This window comes from Sinocyclocheilus anshuiensis, unplaced genomic scaffold, assembly GCF_001515605.1.
Source record: "Sinocyclocheilus anshuiensis isolate Anshui unplaced genomic scaffold, SAMN03320099.WGS_v1.1 scaffold630, whole genome shotgun sequence".
In the NCBI taxonomy this organism is placed as follows: Eukaryota; Metazoa; Chordata; class Actinopteri; order Cypriniformes; family Cyprinidae; genus Sinocyclocheilus; species Sinocyclocheilus anshuiensis.
In genome coordinates, this window is record NW_015542353.1 from 30,484 (window position 1) to 47,650 (window position 17,167).

Here is a 17,167-nt window from a genome sequence, read left to right on the forward strand (position 1 = left end):
TATATATATAATGATGACCCTAAAGCAGGAAAGAGAATTGTGACTATACAACTGACATCACACACTCATAACTAATGTTTATAATGTCTTACTATCGCAACTAATTCCTGATTTTAAGAATTTTATATTATACTCCTATCAAACTTGTGAATCATTTTTTATTATATTTTGTAGTTTGTTGTCCTGTTAGCATTGACGTTATTTATCAAGTTGTGTATTCTGTTGCACTTTACATTACCTTTGCACTGGTGATGGTTCCATAAGGAGCAAACTCTTTCCTCAGCTTCTCATCATCAATGCTGTCATCTAGATTTTTTACATAGAGATTTACTCCCTAAAATCAAAGAAACAATGCATGCATTAAAACATATTCCTGAAAAATCAACATACAGTTGAGCTTGAGCATATGCAAATCCTTCTCAAATGATTAGGATGATACTGAATTTTGGCCGTGCTTGCAGATTTATACAAGTTGCCATACAGAGTTAGGTATAATGCGTTACACAGTATGTATTCTAATTACTTTTCCTGGTAACGCAGTAATGCGTTACATTTTAAATTTATGTAATTTGATTAGTTACTAATGTCAATAAAATTACGTTACTTAAGTTACAAATGCAGTGTTAAAAATATGAAGTAAAAATCATGTTTTGCGCGTCAGCATGCCCTTTAATAGAACACCGGAGATTGCGAGCTAAAATGCAGACGAGTCCAACAACATTTAGATGCAATGAAAGGTTGCCTATCATATTTCAAAATGTTGCATTCAATTTCACATATTTTAGTCTGGCATTATAGTTTGGGAAAAGTTCAACAAGTGACTGTGTACAAGTTCTCTGGGCAAGAGCCACGTATAGTGGTTTAGTGCTAACAATACGGCCATTCATCTCAGTCACTGCCTTAGTGGCCTCTTCAGGAGAGGAAAAACACACAAAGCCAAAGCCTCTACTGTGGCCTCCCTCTGTCATCACCTATCCCAAAATACAAGAAAATAAGAAGCAAGACTATTCAATTTATCTCACCATAAGACTGCACAAACAAATGTGAGAATTTCCATTTTTGTCAATAAGAACTACCATTTTCATGTAATATATTTTTAATTTGTATTTATTTTCAGATTTTCATTTTAGTAAAAAAAATAAAAATATTTAAAGTGTAGTTTTTATTCACTTTATTTTCAGTTTAAGTTTGATTACATACATTTTAAGTTAAATTTTATTTCAAGTAACTAAAGTTTAGTAAAGGTAATGATACATGATTCATGGGTGAAACAGGTTCTCTGAGAGGGGGGAAAAAAAGGTGAGAATTTATTCAATATGAATGGGTTGGATGGTGAAAAGTGTGTTACAATGTAGCTAAAATAATGGCTAAAGGTTTGCTAAAATAATGGCTACATAGCTATTTGAAAATGTAGTTTTTCCAAATTAATATAAAATTTCAGATTTTCCAACATAAAAATGTGACCCAAATGAATTTATATTCGTTACATTTTAAATTTATGTAATTTGATTAGTTACTAATGTCAATAAAATTACGTTACTTAAGTTACAAATGCAGTGTTAAAAATATGAAGTAAAAATCATGTTTTGCGCGTCAGCATGCCCTTTAATAGAACACCGGAGATTGCGAGCTAAAATGCAGACGAGTCCAACAACATTTAGATGCAATGAAAGGTTGCCTATCATATTTCAAAATGTTGCATTCAATTTCACATATTTTAGTCTGGCATTATAGTTTGGGAAAAGTTCAACAAGTGACTGTGTACAAGTTTGTCACAGTAACACTAATATTAGTAAAAATTAATGACTCATCAGAATGAGATCCTCTGCTGGATTAAGCAGCATTGCATCGTATTCTTCTTCTGAGGTAAATTCAAGGCTTATTCCTCACAGCGCATCTTCTTCCAAAAACGAAAAGTAGCAGAGATGAACTTGAATCTTGCTTTACGGAGGTGAAGTGGACATTTACATGTATGCGCGTCTCAAGCCTGGTTTGGCATGCTCTTGACAGTGCTTCATAGCATGCGTTTACGTTTTCAAGTGGACGGAGATTTTTTTTAAAACGGAAGGAAAAACTCAGTTTATAAAAATACCCGTGTACGTGTGGACATGGCCTGTACCTCGCGTTGGGTTTCACACGGATTATTTTATCAGAGAATATTTGTTTTCGACATGACTTAATTTAAAAAAAATAGACACTTCAAGCTTTCTTTAGATATATCTCATGTCATTTTCATTCATTTTAGTGACTTAAGGAAGATGTTTGCGGAGACTGAGAATGCAGAAAGCACACCCCATCGGTTTTCTTTATTTTACAAAAGCAAAAAAAAAAAAAAAAAGTTATTGCGAGGGTATACTAATAATATTTGTAACTTTTCAGTCCATATTAAATTAAATTAATGAAAGAACTGAGTTTCACTTTGTAGTGTATTTTTTAGGTTTGATAACTTGAAAAGTAAAGTAAACTTGAATGTAATTAGTAATCTGATTAGCCTACTTTTTAAATGCAGGAATCAGTAATGTAATCAAATTACAATTTTAAAGTAGTAATTAGTAATTTATAGTGGATTACTTTTTTTGAGTAACTTACCCAACACTGCAGGTTAGCATATGTGCATGTACCTGGTAGCGTTGTATGCGCTCCTGCTTTATTTGCTCAAACTTGCGCTTGAGTTCTCCCTGCCTCTCCAGTCTTTTCTGAGCTCTGCCCACATAAAGGACTCTGCCATTCAGCTCTTCTCCGTTCATTTCAGTTACTGCCTACCACAGAGAGAAAAGACTTCAGTCTCCATATCTACTCACACATACTGCACAATTTGTTTTCTTACCCTCCTGGCATCTCCGTGGTTTTCAAAGTTGACAAATCCAAAGCCACGAGAGCATCCCCTTTCATCCGTCATCACACACACGCTAAGGGTCTTACCTGTGAACCAGAGGCAGCTTTAAAAGAAGCAAAACCAATACTCCTAATGAAAAGTGCTTGCTGATTAATTATAGATCTTAAATCAAAGTTTAAAACCCCCTGCTGATACTTTTAGTGCATTTGCATATTTAACACTATATTTCCAATGAATGTCTCTAGAGGGGAAAAAAAAGAAAAGAAAAAAATATTCCTATATGAACCTGCTTACCAAATTCAGAGAAGATGCCCTTCAGTTTCTCACTGTCAATATCTTCACCGAAGTTCTTAATATACACATTGGTGAACTCCATGGCTTTAGCTCCCAATGCTGCCTCACGCTCCTTACGAGACTTAAAATGCCCTACAAAACTGCAAATGCTGATTAAAGTTTATTTACTTTTGTGCATAGACAATTGGACTGAGATTGAATTATTGCAGAAAAGTACATCAAAAGAAACTTGCAAGAAAAAGCAAATACAAAATACTCAAGAAATATAAAAACATATTCAAAACGTATTCAATACTATACCAAATAATAATAAAAAACATATACACACACACGCACAAATACATATACATCGGTCCATAAATATACAAATAGGAATGGTAGAACTAGCATAACGTTTTGTCCTTACTTTGAATAATGCCAAATTACTTTGCTTCCTAAGTGGACCAAGTTTTTTCACCCCTGGTTGGTGGAAAAAGATCATGGAGAGGATGAGGAAGTAGTAGTAAGACAAATTAGAAAACACTATGAATGTCAATTCTATAATAGAAATAAAGGTGTATTCATTCTTTTATTTATTTATTTTTTTAATATAGAAAACATGGATTGCTGACAAGGACAAAACACAAAGCACAAATAAACTAAATACGTATAAAAGCAGTTTTCGACGTTTTTTTTACTCAAAGGTAGGGGTGGGCGATATGAGCTAAAATTCATATCACGATATTTTACACTGTCCAGGTGATATCGATATTATATTGCAATATGAATAAAAATATTTTCAAGGCCCCCTCACCCCCTTTTTTTTTTGGAAAGTCTCTTATGCTCACCAAGGCTATTTATTTATTAAAAATACAGTAAACGCTGTAATATTGTAAAATTGTCAATTTAAATTATCTATTTGAATGTTTTAACATATAGGCTACTGTATTCCTGTGATCAAAGCTGAATTTTCAGAAATGTTTTTAAATGTTATTTATTTCTGTGATGCAAAGCTGCCGTTTCATTATTTCAGTAATTCAATTTCACATGATCATTCAGAAATGATTCTATGCTGATTTGCTGCTCAAGAAACATTTCTAAATTATTATCAATGTTGTAAACATTTGTGCTGCTTAATATTTATGAGGAAACAAATTTTTCACGAATCTCACGAATATTTGAAATTGTTCTTTGTGTCAGAGCGCTGGAGTTGCAGCATCAGTTTACTCACGGATTTGTCGCGTCGCGCCGCATCCACAGCAGAGAACATCACTGGGTTCTATTTGCTTTTGTCACATCGCGCCGCTCACGTCTGGTGTAGACACGTCAACCACAACTGCTACAACTGATAATGGAGCGCTCAAGCTGGTACTTCGAGTCATATTGAGGTAATTAAAATGTCAAATTAATATTTTGCGTTCAATTATTTACTTATCAGGCAAGCGGCCGCATAAGCTGGAAAATTACTCCGTGTAGTCTTTATCACCCTGCAGAGGTTTCTTTTGCAAAATAATCTGCTGACTGTACACTATCCCCAGTTTGGGAACCACTGGAGTAGGCGATTTGTGCTCTATTAATTTGGTCTGTTACGATGCTCTGTGTCAGTGGTCACCAACCTTTTTAGGCCCAAGATCCCTGACCTCGGCCTTTATGAAAGACAAGGTACCCTATCCCTCAGTTTGGGAACCACTGGAGTAGGCGATTTGTGCTCTGTTAATTTGGTCTGTTATGATGCTCTGTGTTTGATTACTAATGCCTGTGTAGTACAGCGTTGCACACAGAGGACAAAAACATTCAGCCTCGACTCTTTATCGTCATTTGTGTTAATTTGCAAAGCATACCAAATTGAACAAAACAATATAAATGCAAAATTTGAATTCATGAATATATAACTGTATCCACGGTATAGCAAAATCCATATCATAAAACAACATAATACCGGTAGTCACTTTCATACCAGTATAGCGCCCAGCTCTACTCAAAGGCCCATTGTTACCCAACAAAATGTTTGATATATCCCACATACACTAAGATAATTGTGGCACTCCTGTTTTAATGAGGGCAAAGCAGCTTGTTACTTTTTGTTGCTAGGCCTTTATTAAATAACAGTCAAGTAATTTTATATAATTAATGATTAATTTCATAATTCCAGAAGTTATGTTCTATATTACAGAAATCTAGCGCAAGCGTTAGTTCAGGCAGGCCACGTAGGTAGAGCTCCGCAACAGGTGACTATCAGCTGTTCAGATCTCTCCAATCCCAGCGACTCTCCTATCTCAGGTACGTGTGTATGTATACACACGTGGCACTATCACTCACCTCCAGCTAGGTCAAGCTCACATTCAACCCTCCCTCCCACCCTCCTAATCAGTACACTTTTCCATATATTATGTCCTGCACCTTGGCTGTTAGTAGTTTTTCTTTTCTTCCGTTTCAGATCGCCACAACAAGACAAGCTTCCCAAGCAGTCCTACTTTCATTATATTTATGTCATGCTGATGGTTCCGGGGGGTCATTACAGGCAGCTAATAGGTTTATATTGTTTTTGCTGAACCCCCATACGGAACCATACCGCCAAACCAAATATTGTGTGTAACCAAACTATGTTTTACTGCCAGAGTGGTCCTGACTGAACGGTATGTTCTTTAATAAAAACAATAGTTACTGAGGGAAAATAAAAAGATCTTGATTTTGTGTGTTTGCCGAGACCCCTAGTTTTTCCCTAGCTCCCTGCTTGAGAACCACTGGTGTCAATACTTACACTTTCCGATCATTCAGAAGCATGCCGTTCATGGTCTCAATGGCTCTGTTGGCTGCTTCTTGAGTCTCAAAGTGCACAAACCCATAACCTTTTGAGCCATTCTCATCACAAACCACCTAGGATGAAAAACACATTAGTTACATTGTTTGTAGTCTCAGCATCAGACGTCACACCACCATCAGTCTGAAGGTCTGGCAACGCGAGACTACATTGTTTGTAAATTATTTCAGTCAACTTGCAGATAAAGCTGCCTTTACTAATCATTTAAAAAACACAGTAATGAAAAAGGATGTACCTTACATGACAAGATGTTACCAAAGGCAGAAAAGGTGTCATAGAGAGCCTTGTTGTCAATAGACTCATCCATGTTCTTGATGAAGATGTTTCCCACACCAGACTTTCTCAGACCTGGATCTCGCTGTGACCACATGATCCTGATTGGACGACCCTTGATGACTTCATAGTTCATGGTGTCAAGGGCACATTCCGCTTTAATGTGGAGAAAAGTGAGATTTACTATTTAGAGAAGTGCTTGAATCACAAAGTGGTGATTAGTTTGGGTAATTCATTATTATTAATGCATTTCATCTGAAATACACTAAACTCAAATCACAGTTCTTGTTTCCTAAATTCCAGAACCGAGCTGCAATTAAAGAGCATTCTCGTTTCAATTCACAACACCCTAGTAAGAGTGTGCTCACCATCAGCAGGCTGCTGGAAGTTGATGTAAGCATATCCGAGGGATCTCCGTGTAATGACATCACGGCACACACGGATGGACATGATCTGACCAGCAGGAGAAAACTTCTGGTACAGCATGGCCTCAGTGACATCAGGATGAAGGTCACCGACATAGAGAGAGGCTAACGGGTATGCTGGTCCACTGCTATTCATCCTTCAGACGCACTCTGCAAAACAGCACCTTATGATCAGAAAAACGTTATTCTTTTGTCCCCACTATCAAGGCTTTTAATTAACAAATTTGGTAACACTTGAACAATGAGGAAATCACTGGTTACATTTTTTCTAATTGATAAAAGTACAACTGTTAATTGTTAGTTCACGTCCATTAAATAAAATTAACAGATACAACCTTCGATTTTAATAATGTATTAGTAAACGTTGAAATTAATATTAACTATGATAACTAAACACTTTGGAAGTATTTTTCATTGTTGTTGCTTGTTAACTAATGTAGTTCACTATGTTAGCAAGTGGAATCTTACTGTGAAATGTTAGGAAACAATTGTAAGACTGGTAGGAGGAGCACAAGTACACGGATTCCTGTAACTTTTAGCCGATTAAAGGCTACAGGAATGCCCTCGCCCTCACTAGGATTACTTTTCAGTTCAATTAACTTAATTATTAAAACGCGAAAAAGAACAAAACGTGATTTGATGCTCCGTGTTCAGTTTCACTTGGGTTATTTATAGAGGCCTATATGAAAAGACCATATCTGCGAATCCTTCGCCAGCAACTGTGGCTGATGGGCAAAAAGTAAAAATAGCTAACTTAAAAGTTCATTATTAAAACAAGAACCCCTCTGAGGAAACAATGTTAGTTACAGTTACCTGGTGTAATGTGGAGCACAGAAGCATATCCTTCAGTGTAGCTGCAAGCGGGCTCCGTCCCGTTGGGGCTGTTTTTGTGTGACTTTAATTATTACCGAGGAACACCTGTCATTTGTAGCGCGCTCCATTGTGTATCAATTAAAATCAATCTGTGAGAAGAATTGCCTTTCCGTGTTGTTCCGCGAAAGAAAATAGTTCCTACATGTGAACTCCCACTGTCCATAGATTATTTAAATTACTAGCTATGTACGATAAAAATTCAAATACGGCGAACAAGGATGTTGTTATTGTGCTGTAGTAGCCTACGTTCAATATCGCAATATCGATATACAGTAGTCAACATTTAAAGTGGATCAAAACCTTTCATCAAAGGTGTCCTAAAACCTCTTCTTGCCTTAGGACAACTTTGATTAACTTTTTTGATCCACTTCAATTGACTTATGAATATAAAACTCTGCTAAGATAAGTAACAGATTAATAATATAATTATGTTTATCAGAGAACGATGGGTTATGATAACAAAGTAAAATATCATGAGGTTCTAAATTAAGGGCTTTGTTTAATTTTTTTGTTATGTCTATTTTAAAGTCAACCCAAAATGAAATAGAAAAAGGGCAATAGAAAAATAAATGTTCAATATCTTCAACAGATACATTACAAAAGGTACATTTATCACAAACACTATGAATATATCTGCTAACAACTGCATTTACAGGATAATATCTGTGAATAATTTTGTAAAGTACTTCTTTTACTTTATTAGAAATTACATATTTATATGGTAACATCCAAATGCTGCGCCAAGATATACAATGAGGTTTAAGCCATTTTGATTTACATGGAGGATTGGATCCGACATTAAGGGAGTTTCTTATAAAACTGTTATTAAAGCGCTTGTCAAAAAAGGAGAGACCATTTACAAAAAGTTGGTCATTTTGTAGGCTTGTATTATTAATATTCACATCAGAGAATTTGGTTAAAATTATTATGCCACTAGGAATAGCCTTGATTACTTTGTTAAATTCTTTTTCGTTTACAAAAAAGCCATATTTTGTAATAAAATTAGGGTAAGTGTATAATTGCCCATTCTTGTCAATAAGCTGGTTTACAATTAATATGTTATGCCGAACCCAATTCTCCATATACAATGACTTGTTATTGTGAGTGATATATGCATTTCATAAATCCTATGCAAACTATTGGTGGTCTTCTAAATTTGAAAAATTTAGTGTAATGCTGGGTGAAAATGCAGGCATCATGCAGCAGTAGCATCATATTGACAGTATTCCACACACATCATATAAACAAGTGTAGGTAACAAAATAAATAATAATAAATGTAAACATATTAAACACAAAACACATAATATACACACGATATAAACAACATGCAGGGTGAGAAACACAGGAAGTGCAAATGGAGTGTCAGTGAACAGTGTACTGTGATGAAATGTGTGTATGCAACACAGAGTAACAAACTGTAAAATTTCAGTATTTCTCGCTTCTTTTTTCCCAAAAAGTCAAGAAAAAGACCAATTAATCTTTCATCTTATTTATTTATTTATTGAAATACAAAAATGATACTAAAAGTAAAAGAAAAAAAAAACATGAAATAATGGCCTGTACAACTTTTACCAGCAGAATATGTAGGTTACTGAAAATGAAAGAGGTCTCGCACACACTTTGAAAGTGTGGCACTCTTGTAATACTGATCTGGAACAAAGCCCCCCCATACCTCATCATACCTCCTGCATATTCACTCAGACACAGTGGCACACAACAATCTTACAAAGGTCCATGATACTCTCTGGCAAACATTACAACATGACATTTATTAAAAAGATGTCTATAGATAATTTCAGTATAACAAATTCATACACATCAATGAATGATTATGATAAGCTAATGCCATAAATCATAGAAATGAACTGCGGAACTGCAGTTAGCTGAATATTCTTGTTTGCTGTATTTTGATTGATTGATTGATTGATTTCAATATTTAAATATGCTTTCTATTAAATAGTTGCACTTAAACATGAACATCTTCATTCTTCATTAACTAGATCATGACCTAAATTTGGCCAAGGCCTCTTTCTTGTGAACCCAAATGTTTCCTTAAATCATTTTCTATGGCACTAAAGAAAACGCGAACTAGATCTGGAGTTTAAAAAGGGTGGCCTAAATAATCAAACAAAAGTGTTAAATCGTTAGTTTGGTCACGAGTTGTAGTTTTGCTGCTCAGCAGCCGCGCGTTGATAGGTGGCATGCCCGTGACGCGGTCCATGACGTCAGCGGGCCTGAAGGCGGAAGTAAGACGATCAACAGCTGAACGCGGAACAGCGACTGAGCTTATATCAGTAGTGTCTAGAGACAAACCGACTCGGAGGGATTTATTAGTTTCGCAAAATACAAAACAATATGTCTGTATTCGGCAAATTGTTTGGCGGTGGGGGGAAAGGAGGCAAAGGCCCAAGCCCACAAGAAGCGATCCAGAAACTCCGCGAGACAGAAGAGATGTTAACCAAGAAACAAGAGTACTTGGAGCAAAAGATTGATGCGGAACTAATAACAGCAAAGAAAAACGGCACGAAAAACAAACGAGGTATGTATTTAAAACCGAGCCTTCATGTGATAAGGACCATAGGTGTCTTAAATAACTTTTAAAAGAAAGCTTCTCTCTTCTCTCGCCGATTTCAGTGATGTTAGTTAGGGAGCTACACCCATGCGACACTTGCCTTAAACTCACTGATAATCGAAACTATGAAGTCAGTTTATTAATATAACACCCATGCCAGGTAGGATACGAAAATTAAAATCCTTGCTGTCAAGGAACTAAATCCAAGAGTTGGGCTAAATAAAGGATTGCGTTTCATATCACTTAGTTACGTCTGATTAGTGTCATGTGTTGTGTTGTGAAATAACAGCCATTGACTTAATCGAGTGCATTGTTTACCATAACGAAACATCCCACATGCTGGGAATCTCTTGTTTGTGTATGGTTCAGTCTTAATCTTGAATGTTAACTTTGTTGATTAACTTAAAAAAAAAGTTAAGTTATAGTGTGTGTATAATATATATATATATATATATATATATATATATATATATGAAACTGATTTTGTGCATGTTTGTTATCCCTTTTTTTTAGCTGCTTTACAGGCCCTGAAAAGAAAGAAGCGATATGAGAAGCAGCTGGCTCAGATAGATGGCACTCTCTCCACTATTGAGTTCCAGCGAGAAGCATTAGAGAATGCTAATACAAACACAGAAGTGCTTAAAAACATGGGCTTTGCAGCCAAGGCCATGAAGACAGCGCATGAAAACATGTAAGATGCCCGAGTCAAATTTCCTATTGAATCTGTATCACAGAATGCAGTTAGTGATGTGCAAAAATATATATTGATTTAATATTATTGATTGTTGTCAGGGATATAGACAAAGTGGACGACCTCATGCAGGACATCACAGAGCAGCAGGAGTTGGCACAGGAGATTTCTGATGCCATTTCAAGGCCTGTAGGTTTTGGAGAAGACTATGATGAGGTGAGTTGAGACAAAGGGAGCGAAATTGTGTGATGTTTGATACACACTGAGGAGCTTTCAAGAATTTGAATCCCCTTTAAAAAAAATCCCATATTTTCTGTATGGTATTCAAAGTTCCTCAACAGAACTTGTTAGGATTTAAAAATATCAAACAAAGAAGCATTATGACTTAAATAAAAATGATTTAAGATTCTGCATTATTTTAAGAAAACTTGTCATACTGATCCTGTGACTCTCAGATGTTTTTGCTCTTTGGATCATCTTGTTAAGTTAAGAACATCATCAGGTTTAAGCGAAAACATGTAGCTCAAGTGTTGCTAATGTTAAAGCAAAATGAAGATGAACCAAATTATTAGGAAATCAGACATTATTGTAAATTTTTCATTTCAACTTAAAAAAAACAACAACAACAGCAAAATAGAAATATTTACCTGACTGGACTTATATTTTTTAGAGAGGTACTATCTAACTCTCTGATTAAGGTGAAATGCTTGATAATACAATTTACATAGACGTATCTCTTCAAATGCAGTTTTTACATATGTTGACCGAACAATGCGATTCTTTCCCTTTCTAGGATGAGCTTTTGGCTGAATTGGAGGAGTTGGAACAGGAGGAGCTGGACAAGAACCTGCTGGAAATTGGTGGCACAGAGGATGTCCCTCTGCCCAATGTGCCTTCAAACCCATTACCCAAGAAACCTGTTGGTTCGTTTCATGCTGTTCAGTACATATCAACATAATACTAACATAGAATTTTTTTTTTTATATCTCACAAACTACTTTCAAAATTTTACATATGAGACAATACATGTGAAATTGGACTTGAAAAGTGGATTACACAAGTAGAAAGACGTCTTGAGAGTTTCCCCTGTGGAAACCCTTATAACTATTTGCCTTTGTGTTTCCCCAGCCCAAAGAAAGAGAGAAGAGGAGGATGAGGATGACATGGAAGAACTCAAAGCATGGGCCATGTAAATTTACCCAATCTGACAGACTCTCGTTGCTCGTCGTGGTTGGCCTGGGCAGGCAAACCTGAGAACCTTCAGAGGGTTAACACTACAAAACACATTTTACCATAGCTCTTGCAGAGTGGATAAAACAAGCCCAGAAAAAAACAAGAGTTACAACGAAAATGGATATGAAGCAAGTTAATCTGACAATAAAATCTGATGACATAATATATGAAGTGACCCTTAAATGTTTGGCCATGGTTATTTAGGTAATGCATTGGTGTTTCTAATTTTCCCTCTTTTGATAGAAGTGTTTTTTGACCTCTCTACTATTCAGAAACTGGTTGTTTTTTTTTGTCATGGAGATTTGCCAATACACAATTTTCATATACATGGTCAATACGCTCTCATCTCATCTGATATATTAAATATATTTGATATTGTTGTTTGCTTCGATCTTTGATCTCAATGTGTTCTGTTAAATTAATCTTATTCAAGCACTTCCAACAGCATAAGCTTTTTTACAGTTTGTTGACATTGACATATGGTTTGGTGACAAATAACAAATTGAAATGACTAACATTAGCTCCATTATATATATATATATATATATATATAAATCTGACTGCCCATCATATTTTGTTTGGTGCTGCATCCAAATAGTTGCAGAAAATGACCTATTTAATAACATCTTTCCTATTGTGCTCTTTTCAGGCCTGATTTATTGATGTGCTGAGGGTTTATCTGACAGTAGATGGTTGTAATTATACAAAAACTATACCACTTTTTTTTTTCCTCGTATGGAAGCATCTACTTTTTTGAGATGCAAAAATGCTGTATCTATTCAGGTTGAGGCATATGTGTACATTTGTATGTTTCAAAAAATTCAGATGGCTTTTATTTGAGAGATCATTAAACCTGGATTCCTTTTCTCTGGTGTTGTTAGTCTTTCTGTAGTATACACCTTAGTTCTTGTTGAAATTATATATAAAACAATAACTTCTGTCCTGCTCTTGCACTCAAAAGCATATAAAGACGTGTCTGCTGTGTTATGTGCCTTAATGAATGGCATGCTGATGAGTTGCAGAAAATGACCTATTTAATAACAGATCTTTCCTATTGTGCTCTTTTCAGGCCTGATTTATTGATGTGCTGAGGGTTTATCTGATAGTAGACGGTTGTAATTATACAAAAACTATACCACATTTTTTTTTCCTCGTATGGAAGCATATACTTTTTTGAGATGCAAAAATGCTGTATCTATTCAGGTTGAGGCATATGTGTACATTTGTATGTTTCAAAAAATTCAGATGGCTTTTATTTGAGAGATCATTAAACCTGGATTCCTTTTCTCTGGTGTTGTTAGTCTTTCTGTAGTATACACCTTAGTTCTTGTTGAAATTATATATAAAACAATAACTTCTGTCCTGCTCTTGCACTCAAAAGCATATAAAGACGTGTCTGCTGTGTTATGTGCCTTAATGAATGGCATGCTGATGCAACTTGAGTGGCATGTCTTTTAAATGACTGTGAAATGCCTCTTGGCTGACTGATGAAAATCATAAGAAGAGTGGGGCATGGTGTTTGTTACTGCATCTAGTTGCTCATTTCACTCTTTTGTTCTTGCCCCTGTATTCGTTGCCAAGTTCCTTTTGATGTTCTTTATTTTACATTCATGTTGGTAAGGGGTTTGGGTGGATTCATGAATTTCAATAAAGCACATGGCTGTTTGCTTCTGAAAAAAATCTTGCTTATTTGATTAACAATTCGCTTCGATTCGTGGTGTTCTACATATATGTCTGGAAGAAGCTACAAAACAAACAACAACAATCATAATTATTACTATACATGTAAAACTGAACATAAATCTTGTAATCGATTGAAATCATCAGCAGTACCAAGGAAAGTCGCGTAATGTTGCCGTCATAACGATGTAATAATTTGTCGTCGGAAGCACGCTTGCGCGCTAAGCTCGCCTCAGTCGCCTGTGCTGATGCAAGACAGTGGATAAGAACAGTAGTGTCAACCGTGTCTACGAGATTTAACACGACGAGAAACAGCAATATTTGATTCAGTCATCATGTCAGAAGACGAGGTATTGTGGTGGTCTATGTGTATCTTTTGTTATTGTTGACAGCTGAGTGGAAATATTCAGTTATGTTGTGACTTTTGGCATAGATTATGAGAGCAGTTAACGTCGTGCTGTATGGTTGCACGTTTTGATGTCATTGCGTATTGTTTCTAATTGTATAAAATACAAAAACTAAAGTAAATCATACTCAACATTGCTTGAGCAGTAAAAAGAGTTGAGCTCCGTATTGTATCCTTCAGGACATTGAGGCATGTTTGAGCAAATGAACCTGGTGCGTTATGTGTCCTCAGATTTTATTCGACCCCACCACAACAAAGAAGAAGAAGAAGAAGAAGAAGCCCTTCATGCTCGACGAGGATGGAGATGGAGAGGAGGCTCAGCAGACTGAACAGAACGAAGCTGAGCCTGAAGCAGCAGAGGAGCGAGAACTGGACCCTGAAGATGATGAAGTCAAGAAAAAGGGTGAGAAGATGCAAGTATGAGCATCAGTGAAGTGTTTTGCTCTTCTCTTTTACCTCTGGGCCTCGGATTTAGTCAAATGATTCTCAACAAATGCTTTTAAATCGCAAACTTGAAAATGTCATTGCACGTGTAGAGTTTGTGCATAGTGCGGTTTCAGGATTGTACTTTTGGCCGTTTATGACACAGTTTGATCTTCACAGAGCCTTCGGATGATTTAGATGATCTGAACTTCTTTAACCAGAAAAAGAAGAAAAAGAAACCGAAGAAGGTGTTTGAAAATGACATTGAGGAGGGCATGAAGGTAATTGTTTATGTGGAGATTGCCAGGGAATGATGCAATGCACATGAAATGCTTTTCACCACTTATCGGAAATGCCTGTGACCAGGCATATGTGACCATATCTGTGTGATTACATTAGGCCCACTTCATCTTTAACCACTGTGCTAACATTTGAATGATTTATCAATGCACATCATTATTTGAAAAAAATTAATGTGCCCTTGGAATCTTCAAAAACATATTTTCTTGTTCAAGAAGGCGTTTCACTTACAGGTGCATCTCAATAAATTAGAATGTCGTGGAAAAGTTCATTTATTTCAGTAATTCAACTCAAATTGTGAAACTCGTGTATTAAATAAATTCAATGCACACAGACTGAAGTAGTTTAAGTCACGACATTCTAATTTATTGAGATGCACCTGTATACGTCACAACAGCGAAAAAAGATGATCACAACTTTCGTTTCATACCAACTTTAATTTAGTGTGTTGCATTATTAATCATTATTAATATTATTATTTAAAGAAATTGGACCCACTTTATATAGTTTATCTACTAATAACTTTAACTACTATGTACTAACACTTAAATTAATCATGATAAATTGCACTTACTTTGTAAATACATGTTTTTACATTATACGTATTTAAAAAAATGCCTGTATGTAATTATATCTGTAATTGATTTCTGTAGTTGCCCCACACATAAACCTAACCATACCGCCAAACCTGTCTCTTAACTTTATTCATTTCCCACATCAGAAGTGTTTTGCAATGCAACATTAAGTACATTGTACCTGACAATTATCTTTTCTTTTTTTTTACATAAGTGCATAGTTAGACACCTAATATAAAGTGGGTCTATTACATTTCAGGTATTGTATTTTTTTAGCTGTCTGGTATAATGATTCCTAACGTGACGTCCATTGAGCTTATTTTCTTGTATTGGATAGTTCTTCTAAAGGCTGTTGGCTCTTTTCATTTTATTGGTGACCAGGAGCTGAAAATTGAGGGAGACCAGCAGGAAATGATGGAGGACGATGAATTTGATATGATGCTTCCAACTAAAAAAAAGAAGTCAAAAAAAGTGGAGTTTTTTGAGGAAAGTGATACTGTGGAAAAGGATGATGGTATGAAGACACGCTTCATTTAATTAGTCTAATTATGCAGCTCAGTTATATCTTATGTTTTTTCCAGAAAGAGCTACGGTAATACCAGATACTATATGAAAAAGATTTTATTGGCGATGATTAAATATTAGATTGTGTGAATTCTTCACCTATATTTCCCTGTAGTCATTGAGGATGATAAAAGCACAGATGGCGTTACATTCAGTTCACAGTCGGGCCCAGCATGGGTTGGTTCAGAGAGAGATTACACCTACGATGAGGTATGATGATTATTCATATGATGAGCAATCCTTCTTATTCCTCACACATCTGATATACTTCTACCCCACGCTAATGGCATAGTTTTCCTTTGATTTGGAGTGTCATTATTTCCATATCTGCATCTTTACAGTTGTTGAGCCGGGTGTTTAACATCATGAGGGAGAAGAACCCTGATATGGTGGCAGGGGAGAAGAGGAAGTTTGTGATGAAGCCACCTCAGGTGGTCCGAGTTGGGACCAAGAAAACATCTTTTGTCAACTTCACTGACATCTGTAAACTGTGAGTATAAACATTTAGTCCATGTCTGCAGTTTTTTTTTGTTTGTTTTTTTTTTTCAAATAAAATAATACAAAAGATGATACATGGGTCAATTACAAGGCTTTTGTTTTTGGTCCTACCAGTTTATTCAAAAATACATTAAAACATTGAAATGCTAAAAAAAAACTGCACTAAAAAATCATACATACAATGATGATGCAAGCATGTTTTTTAATTACGGAATTAAATTTAGAGTGACACAACTGTTCTAATATCACAAAGAAAATCCTTATTAAAAGGATAAAATTAACATTTGACAAACATATGTCTGCAAAATCAAGTGCAATAAAATGCAAAAACGAAATAAAAATAAAAGACCCTCATTATGCATAGATAAGTAACATAGATAAGTCTCTTGAAATATTTTAAAATAGCTTTTTACAACAAGACATGGTTAATACAGATTGTAATTTGTATTTATTATTATTGAAGAATATTTTTAAATTAATAAATATAAAAAATAAAATATATTGAATATACATAAATTACCATATAAAAATAATAATGTTTTTTGTTTGTGTATGTATGTGTATATATATATATATATATATATATATACTGTGCCCTCCATAAGTATTGGGACAGTAATGACAAAATCGCTCTGTTTGCTGTTGAGTCAATAAATCTGTAAATATTATTAAAAGATGGATATGAGACAAAACTACTGAATGTCACATTTAATTATTGGGTG

At 35.3% G+C, this 17,167-nt stretch overlaps 3 protein-coding genes and 1 long non-coding RNA gene across 4 annotated transcripts in view; 2 read left to right on the forward strand and 2 right to left on the reverse strand.

The window, feature by feature from the left end:
• Window positions 1-7,536, reverse strand: part of LOC107691580 (polyadenylate-binding protein 1-like) — an 18,285-nt gene extending 10,749 nt beyond the window's left edge. The window contains exons 1-8 of the mRNA XM_016490247.1: window positions 7,442-7,536; window positions 6,572-6,778; window positions 6,166-6,359; window positions 5,871-5,986; window positions 3,131-3,270; window positions 2,828-2,922; window positions 2,622-2,759; window positions 239-334 (exon numbers count right to left, since the gene is read on the reverse strand). Of these exons, the coding sequence (XP_016345733.1) occupies window positions 239-334; window positions 2,622-2,759; window positions 2,828-2,922; window positions 3,131-3,270; window positions 5,871-5,986; window positions 6,166-6,359; window positions 6,572-6,764 (972 nt within the window). The 5' untranslated portion in view covers window positions 6,765-6,778; window positions 7,442-7,536. The remainder of the gene's footprint in view (window positions 1-238; window positions 335-2,621; window positions 2,760-2,827; window positions 2,923-3,130; window positions 3,271-5,870; window positions 5,987-6,165; window positions 6,360-6,571; window positions 6,779-7,441) is intronic.
• Window positions 7,537-9,716: 2,180 nt separating this feature from the next.
• On the forward strand, window positions 9,717-12,865 carry chmp4bb (charged multivesicular body protein 4Bb). Its single transcript, XM_016490197.1, has 5 exons — window positions 9,717-10,042; window positions 10,589-10,766; window positions 10,868-10,982; window positions 11,560-11,689; window positions 11,895-12,865. Exons 1-5 carry the CDS (start codon window positions 9,859-9,861, stop codon window positions 11,957-11,959), a joined length of 672 nt encoding a protein of 223 aa, XP_016345683.1. The 5' UTR covers window positions 9,717-9,858; the 3' UTR covers window positions 11,960-12,865.
• On the reverse strand, window positions 12,402-13,738 carry LOC107691555 (uncharacterized). Its single transcript, XR_001634550.1, has 2 exons — window positions 13,030-13,738; window positions 12,402-12,611 (listed from the first exon to the last, which is right to left on the reverse strand). It is a non-coding gene; the product is annotated as an uncharacterized LOC107691555 (long non-coding RNA).
• A 107-nt stretch (window positions 13,739-13,845) lies between these two features.
• LOC107691551 (eukaryotic translation initiation factor 2 subunit 2-like) overlaps window positions 13,846-17,167 on the forward strand; it is a 5,163-nt gene continuing 1,841 nt past the window's right edge. The window contains 6 exon segments of the mRNA XM_016490194.1: window positions 13,846-14,029; window positions 14,317-14,488; window positions 14,689-14,789; window positions 15,765-15,897; window positions 16,063-16,157; window positions 16,289-16,437. Of these exon segments, the coding sequence (XP_016345680.1) occupies window positions 14,015-14,029; window positions 14,317-14,488; window positions 14,689-14,789; window positions 15,765-15,897; window positions 16,063-16,157; window positions 16,289-16,437 (665 nt within the window). The 5' untranslated portion in view covers window positions 13,846-14,014.

Bases quoted from the DNA above. Each gene is read 5' to 3' on its own strand.
- chmp4bb (XM_016490197.1), top strand. From the start codon at position 9,859: ATGTCTGTATTCGGCAAATTGTTTGGCGGTGGGGGGAAAGGAGGCAAA. The intron at 10,767-10,867 runs GTAAGATGCCCG...GATTGTTGTCAG, and splicing joins AAGACAGCGCATGAAAACAT to GGATATAGACAAAGTGGACG. The intron at 11,690-11,894 runs GTTCGTTTCATG...GTGTTTCCCCAG, and splicing joins ATTACCCAAGAAACCTGTTG to CCCAAAGAAAGAGAGAAGAG.